Below are 9,194 nucleotides of genomic sequence, written 5' to 3' on the forward strand. Positions count from 1 at the left end.
TCTCCAGCTAGACCTGAAGTTGATGTAACACATTCTCTAAATATGACAGTTTGTGTACCGGAGACTACAAAGCGGCTTAGATGGATTAGTGTGTAGCTTACAGGGCTATCGCGCGGGCTTCTGGCCTTGATGAAGTAGAGAGAACAATACGTGCATTACGCTAGACATGAATGTACATGCATTACATCAAATAAACATGAAGAAAAATGCATTCTTATTTATTTATTTTAAGCGACAAAACGATAGCAATTTAAAAACAATGGATATTGGCACATTTGTATTCCAAAGCTAGTCCAAAGGTGTTTAATAAGCTGAACGTGGAAGTACATTTCTCCCTCATTCCTATGTCTGACTGTACTCGCTGTGCTTGCTTGAAGATTTTAATTAGCAGTCTGAAACAAAATTAAAAAAATATAAGGTTTATGTAAAGCCTTGTGTCATTGTAGTATACTTTTAGTAGAGTTATATGGTGTAGCCTATGGTGTATATCTATTAAGCCATTTACTCTGAGCTTCAGTAAAAACAGAATGACTCAGATCTAGAACCGGCTAATCTGTTTCGAGTCTTGAGACCACATTTCGCTACCATCAACAGGTGGACGAGAGTCTGTTTGATTTTCTACAGCCGTTATAGATCTCGATACTGGTCTGTTGAAGCGACGAACAGCGTAGAAAATTGTCCAGACTAAGATGGTTATCATACACATTACGCCAATACCGATACCGATTCCTACATGAAATCTGTCCCCGTCTGTGGAACAGAAGAACGAGTGTTAGGTTACCTTCATTGTGAGACAAAATGGGGTGGGCAAGCTCGATCGGTTGAAATTGAGATTGAATGATACATTTAAAAATCTGGTGTTTGATTCTCTACCCTGGACAGCATGTCGTCTATCTGTCCAACTAGATTTGACCGATGACTGACACAAGGCAGGGAAGTATCGAAGTTTTCATTAATTTGGTCATTATTTAATTTGGTCATTGTTTAATTTAGAAATGCAATAGGTTATGAAACACGTTTAATCATGTTATAAAACGCTTTATAACATAATAAAAACACGTCGTAACAAAGCAAGACAAAACAAACACAAACTACTTGCGTTGATCAAGCCCGGAGTTATCCGAGTCTGAATGGCAGTTTGGGCACTGTTCATCAATGTGGTCCACACAGCCAGCACTGGTACTATTTGCTACGTAATAATTTGTCACACTCGCTGTGTCATGCAGAGTAACCACAGATTTTTAAAAAAAAATTATAATTTGCTTAACACGCATAATATTATTACTCATTGTTAAAGTGTGTTCGGTGATTATATAGAGTTATATTAGTATCTAAGAAATACACATATAGTTTATTTTTCGTTTGCTTCCAGAATGAACCTTATATTTTTACTGTTTAATACTGTTAATTGTTTTTTAATTAGTCGTTATATAAATAGAGAAATATAGATACAAAGAAACACATATTTTTATAGAAAGCTTTGATGTTAAAATTCGATTATTGATTGCAATTAGTTTAAGCAACACACGGGTATGATTATGTTGTTCATAGTTAGGTTAGTATAATTCAGTAATCACACTATTTAAAATTGTGTTTATTAAAGCATATTTTTTTTTACTGTGTGGTTAAATCAACATACCTTGGGTGCAACCTTCTCCTTGATAGCCAACAGCACAACCAGACTGACATCCACCTGTTGCCACAAAACATGTCTCAGTTGGGTCGTTACAGTTGCAGGTCTTGGCACATTCCAAACCATATTTTCCACTCTGGCAATACGTGTCTAAATTATGTTTATACAATGATCAGTATGTAAATGTTAGCACTGCAGACATGTATTCAGCATCAGTTTTAACATATTAATAAAGTTTCTTTTAAAGCTCAGTTAAGTATGAAGATGACTAAAACTGTAATGAAAGCTTGATCCTACCAGAATTAACCTTCTTTTTACAACAGAAGAAAAACAAACAAATATCAACAAATAATTAAGCACAATAATTAAACAAAAAAAAAAACAACAGATCCCACTTTTAAAAAGACGTCACAACTCAGACAACATGTTTTTGTCATTTAAAAATACCTATTTAAGGCCTGAAATAGTATAGCAAAGAAACTAAATAATTCATTTTGATATTGACCTCGATTCTTAATCTAGAATCTAGAATAAAGTCTATGGACAGACGAAAAATGGCTTAAGTGTAGTTAAGCATTGTATTCTCGAATTTGATGATGTGTGCAGCAAAGAAGCAAATAGTTATATTATATATTTAAGGATTTAAATAGATTAATATAGAAAATCAATTATTTATGTTTTTATACTTGTTTTTAATTATCAGTAATTAATTTTGGTTTGGCTTTAAATCTAGTTTATCGGTATAAGTTGCATTTCACTTCAATAAACTCGTAATAGTTTTTAATTTTTTGTAAAAATAAAATTGTTATTCTGAACTTTCATAATTAAAGGGGTGTTTCTACAAAAGAATATAGCAATAAATTAGTAATCGTCTAAATAAATTTGTGTATAACATTTTCTCTACATAAACACTTTACAGTTCTTCACATACCGCATATACTCTCAAAAAAATAAAATAAAAAATAAATAAAATCAAAATGATGCAAAAAATAGAAAAAATTTACGCTTTTAGTAGATATTGGTGGAGGTTTTTTTAATTCTCTTTAGTATGTTGTTGAACGATTAAATATAGCAATAAAAAAATCTAACCGCTATATATTTCCACCTCGCATAAAGTAAGGACTTCAATAGCGGTTATGACAACAGTTCTGACAGCCATTGATCTTGTTGTGATTGTGTAAACAGACTGAGGTTCTTCATCTTGATCAGTGTAGTTCAGTACCACAGTGTTGTTTGAGGTGTAGGCCACAAGGTTAAACCCTTGGAGGCGTTGTTGACTTATATCTTACAATATACAAAAACATATACAGCATATAAATGCATATACAGTATATATATATATATATATATATATATATATATATATATATATATATATATACCCTATATATATGGGTCTATTCTCTAACATTTCACAATTTTAAAACTGACCTCGGTTGTACAGTACATATCTGTGCACATTTTCTGACTTGGCTAATGTAACTTTCCAGGAGCCTATAATGTCCCCAAGTGTATGGGAACAGGAGAGGTAGGTGTAGAAGTTGTTGGAATTATGGCCGTCTACGGCTAGATGTGAGCCAAACTCAAAGTTAGGCTCTCTGTAGACAGAAGATTGCCACGTGGCTTGCTTCAGAGCAACATTGCGACCTAGAGACCAATAACCAATGAAATGTTATGCGAAATGTTAGTGATTTGAATGTTCATGTTTATTACATTTTATTTAAGCATTTATTGCGGTTTCGTCACGTTATTATTATAAAACTGTTTGCTGTAGTGTTGTTATAGAAATATTTCCCACTGTAAGCCCTTATCTGTCAATGGTGAGCTGACTTATAAGGCATTCAGAAATCATGAGTTCAGGATTTTTATTCTCAACTAATTGACCATATTTCCCCACTATCCTCTTAATGAGCCTTATTTAATGAACATTTAAAATCAACTTGACCTACCACCATTGATGTTGATGGAACATAGAGAAATACTTGCACCAAAGTCGAATGTAACTTCCATGGCAAGTACACCTCTGGTGAGTACTATGTCTGTGATTCTGTCGTCTACAGGCAGCAGAGTTATTTCCCTTATGATAATAGAGCAGTTGTCGCTACACTTTTCTCTTATTGAAAATGTGATGTTTGATAGTGATTCTGTCAAAAAAAAAAATGAAATTGTGTAAGGTATAATAAGTTTGACTTTAGTCTACAACACTTAGGAGTTACAATCAGACGATTATGCACTGTAAACTGCAGATTAAATAAACATTATTTAGGTTTTGAAAATAAAATAAAATTTATTTCAGTTTAAAATATTTCATTAAACCATTATCTTTTTCAAAATGCGGATAAAATATTTTTTTTTAAATGTGTAGGTCATATATCATATATATATATATATATATATATATATATATATATATATATATATATATATATATATATATATATATATATATATATATATATATATATATATATATATATATATATATATATATATATAATAAAATATGTATCATTTAAAAAAAAAACTACCGGCGCTAAAGCTAAACAGTAGAAAGAATGTTTTTATACTGTTTTGTGTATCGAATAAGCAATGTTGAATCAAGTGATATGAGGTGCACATATTGAAAAACATAATCGGTGAGATGAATAAAACACCAAGCGACAAATGTCAACTTATAAATTACAATTAAATTTGAATATCCAGTATCACTCTCATACACACACATACCGCATGGTGCAAAGCTTAGCTTTTTAATTTCACATACATATATATGCCTACACAAAAAACTCAGTTTACAATTACATATTATTTTGTTGTTGTAATATACCCGAGCCTGCAGGCAATTTCAAAGTAAAGATTACATTATCTAGCTGGTTTTAAAAAGTATTACAGTGACTTTGAAAACAGGAATTTAAATGTATACATTCAACACTCAGGTTTTATTTAAATACTTAAAACCCGGGTCTGTTAAACACAAACTAGATGCTGTTAACCTTTTACCTTGTCCCATCACCTCAACTCGTGCCCACGTGATCTGGTGTGCTATATCCCATGTGATCATTATAGATTGCAAGCTGGAACATGTTTCGTCATTTCCGTCATTGATACGACTGTCGGATGGTGTCAAAATAGCTCCGACCGTCGCCAGGTCCTCTAAACACAATAGACAGGTCATCACAACATTTGCAATGGGTTAAATTATAGGGTTGCTTAAGTTAACTTTTTCTGTAAACTTACGGTACTGACAGAGTGGACCAAACCAGCCCCGCTCACAACTTGACCCAGCTAAACACAGACCTTGGCCATCACAGTTGTTGTTGACACAGTGACATTTGTATTGGCAGCTGGAGCCAAACCATCCTTCACTACATGCTATTTGAACTACACAGAACAGAATACAAGTCTTAAAGATAATTTTATTTTACACGTGGTTCACTCTAAATGTTTACAATCGTAGAGCCGGGTTTAGTGACGGCTATTAGGGGCAGATAGTTTAGTTTGAAACAATTTTAAAGCTAGGGGAGGTAACTAAGAGGAGGCTGCTTTCACGGGGGGGGGGGGTGTAGGGTTGGGGTTGGGGGAAAGGAGGATGGGGGGGGGGGTTATCGTCCTTAACGACCTACTGATAGTGTTTTAAAGCACATATTTTGAGTGAAAGCATTGGTACTGTCGAATTTACAAATAATGAATTACTGAAAAGTAGAAAATAAAACACCTAAATAGCGGCGTATGATACGCCGCGGGTCGGCTCGTATATATATATAGATTCTCTTCATAGGGACCAAGCGGGAGAAGTCGTAGATGCACGCATAACCTTCCCCTATCTCGCTCTCCAGGCATGCTCAAAAGACCGTATCGCTACCACCCCCAACAGTCTGGTGAGCTGTTTACAAACGTAGACTATCAGAGACAGATAATTTAGGTTTTAAACGATTTGAAACTAGAGGGAGGTAATAACAAGCTCTGTTTGATCTTTTCATTTTCGTCTGTTGACTGTCGTCACGGATGGCTGCTTTAACTTGGGGGCGGGGGGGGGGGGGGGGGGAGAGGGAGGGGTGGAAGGTGAGGGTCAGGATAATCGTCCTTCACGAGCTACTGATAATGTTTTTTAAAAGCAAAATATTTTCAGTTGCAGTATATTGGAAGGGTAGTGTCGAATTCACAAATTATGAATTACTGAAAAGTAGAAAATAAAGCAACTAAATAGAGGGTCGGCTCGTATATATATATATATATATATATATATATATATATATATATATATATATATATATATATATATATATATATAAGTTAGGTAAGCCAAATAAGTTTCTACTCTATGAAAATAAAATACGAAATTAAACTGCCCAAGTTCCTACCTGATCTCATTCAAGCAAAGCAGTGTATTTTCTTTGAGGACAATCGCAACAATATTATTGATATTTGTTCCAATATTTTAATGTAAATATTTTAAAAGGTATAGCGTAGAGTAACGAGCGACTGTATATGATTCACATTATGTGGATAATGTTTATCTTTTTCAATCAACACCGCATATCAAGGGATCAGCCCTATGCCCTTTAGTTTTCCTTACAATTACCCATTAGTACTGCAGTGAAATCCTACTTACTCAAACGCTGCACCCGACCTCGATATTTTCGGGTTTAGCAGTCATAATCTCAATATATATATATATATATATATATATATATATATATATATATATATATATATATATATATATATATATATATATAAATATATATATATATATATATATATATATATATATATACACATTTATATATATATATATATATATATATATATATATATATATATATATATATATATATATATATATATATTTATATATATATAAATATATATATATATATGATTATTCCATGTTTAAAAAAGTACTTTATTCAAGTCTATACTTTTTTTTTTTAAAGTAGGCATCATATCAATTTTTAAAAAAGTATCATTAGAATTTAAATTTTTGATGTTGTAAACATACCTGCTTCAATCCGCAAGAATTTAGATAGGAAAATGCAATAGTAAAACAACATAAGAGACATTTTCTAAAGGGCTAAATTTCGTTATTTATAATCAGTAATTAATTTATTCGTGGTCTACACATGTAGACTTAAACATATTGTACGGTTTCTTGTTTATCGTTTAAAAGTCTCTGTTAAGAACAATGCACAGTTTGAATATTGTGACTGTTGAAAAAAATGTCAAATGGTTCTCTGACTGAAATTTTTAGAATGATAAGAACAGCGGTAGGGCTCACCAATCGATATTAATTTAATTTCCTTGCGTTTTCATCTGGATTCAATTGTGCTTTTGACTTTTGTATTTTTAGCCTTTATTCCCTGCAAAGTTGTTTGGTGGCATCGAATAACATAAACTAATATGTGCATAGTGGCATCACATAACACAAACTCATATGTGTACAGTGGCATAGGATAACATAAACCAATATGTGCATGCTTATTCACATAACATGGGGAACAGTTATTTTTTTTTTTAAATGTAACGGACCTATAACATTAGTTTAACTATAGCTACACACAACTAAACTAGATAGTGGATTGGCTTCCAATCTCGCCTCACCTTCTAGATTTTATTTATACAAATAGCATTTTACAATAGTCATAACAATTTGTTCCTGTATTTTAATTTTTTATTCATTTTTTCTTTAATTGTATGGTTACTGTTTAAACTACATTTGCTTATAAAAAAGAGTGAGATTTGACAGGCAGGAGAAAAAAATACTTGTGACAAGAAAACAGTGTTTCTTCCATGAACCTCTTTGGGGAGGGGAGGGGGGCCCACCTGTGTCCGCCCCACTTAAGATATGTGGAAATTTAAAAAAAATTGTAACTCTGCAGTATATTAATGCAAATAGATAACAAGAAGTTTTTAAAATAAGTGCAGTATTTTATTGACATCAATGCTTGCATTCCAGATCACAGGTGCTCCTTTTCTTTCAAGCACCCCTCCGTTGTGAGGGAATAATGTCATTCTCCTCTCCAGAGCACGTCCATCAGCCAGTTTGTTGAAATATAGAATACAATTTAGTTATACAGAAAACACATTTCAATCAACATCCGCTAATTTTCATCTCCCCCCCCCCTACACATAAGACACATGTGTACAAGCAACCCAGCTAATGATCAATTAGGCTGACCCATCACAAAGTGGTACATACATCTTAGATAACAAGGGGTGGTTACTTTAATCATTCTTGAGCGCAAGACTAACATAGTTATTTCCCTTCGATACTTCGTCACGCAAAAACGCTACCTGGTAAAACAGATTGTATATAGTTCCCGTGGAAAATGTATATCAAGTTACTTGTTTGTTGCTGTTTTTTATTCCGTTTAGCAGATTTCAAAAGTTTGGTGTTGAAAATCAGAGCAATCCAATTTATTATCAGCTGTCAAATAACTTTTTATATATCGCCATCTAGGCTCAGTTTCATGAATTCAGTCGCTGCCGACATTTGTGACTCATATTGTATTAACGTTTAATTTATTGTTTATTGAAATTGTCTTTTGCTGAAGGTTAACTCAGGCTTCAGGTATCTTTCATCATTGTGATGAGGCAGAGGCGTAGCGAGGGCGGGGTGGGGTGGGTTGGGGTGGGGGGGGGGGGGGTGCGGACCGCACCGGGTGACACCATTTAGGGGGGTAAAACCAAGCCCAAAAATTGCAAATGTACAGAAGAAAAATGCCTCTTTGCCAGATCCATTAGTGATTACTTTGTTAAATAGTCTTTTAAGTACATATCGACAATTATTACCAGAGGGTGGGGGTGGGGGGGTGACACCATGACGTAAACGTGCTAACTATAATGACAGTATTATTTAACAGACTATAGATAAACATTCTTACAACTAAGTCTAGAGTTATTAAAGCTTATACACTTGCATGTAGCCTCATGTTGCATATATTTAAATTATATGTCTATGTAGGCCGACACACACACACACACACACACACACATATATATATATATATATATATATATATATATATATATATATATATATATATATATATATAAACTTTGTTTCTTTGGAGGGGGTGACACCACGAAGTGTCGCACCAGGTGACACCCGACCTAGCGACGCCACTGTGGTGAGGTAATGTGTTTGAAAGTAATAATTGCGTCGATCATCTTTTGGTGTGCCTGAACTGCTCAGGCAGATGTAATGTTCATCGATCGATCACGTTTCCTTTCGTCTATTTTTAAAATTCAGTTGTTTTTCCAAATTAAATCACATTTTTAAAATGTAAACGAATGTTTCAATTTGAGATGAAACGCGGTGTCTGATTACATACTCTAATCAGATCGTGAATGTCCATCTCTAATGGATATCAGGTTCTCAGAAATATCTGCCATTTGCACAAGTGATCTGTCATGTATATCATATAAACTTCAGTTTATTTGCGTGACATAGATATAAGACAAGTTACGAATACATACAACATATATCGATTGTTCACACAAAAGTATATGCTTGTTATAATAAGTTTATTGCATTTAATGATGTCGAACTGTTGGTTTG

General features: G+C 33.3%; 1 protein-coding gene across 1 annotated transcript; it reads right to left on the reverse strand.

Moving 5' to 3' along the window:
* Positions 1 to 250: 250 nt before the first annotated feature.
* Positions 251 to 6,696, reverse strand: LOC131942910 (uncharacterized). Its single transcript, XM_059302876.1, has 9 exons — positions 6,636 to 6,696; positions 4,871 to 5,014; positions 4,634 to 4,786; positions 3,583 to 3,777; positions 3,065 to 3,280; positions 2,787 to 2,917; positions 1,640 to 1,769; positions 1,096 to 1,213; positions 251 to 392 (listed from the first exon to the last, which is right to left on the reverse strand). Exons 1-9 carry the CDS (start codon positions 6,694 to 6,696, stop codon positions 251 to 253), a joined length of 1,290 nt encoding a protein of 429 aa, XP_059158859.1.
* Positions 6,697 to 9,194: the final 2,498 nt, after the last annotated feature.

This window comes from Physella acuta, unplaced genomic scaffold, assembly GCF_028476545.2.
Source record: "Physella acuta isolate Inbredline_101_S28 unplaced genomic scaffold, ASM2847654v3 ptg000432l, whole genome shotgun sequence".
In the NCBI taxonomy this organism is placed as follows: domain Eukaryota; kingdom Metazoa; phylum Mollusca; class Gastropoda; family Physidae; genus Physella; species Physella acuta.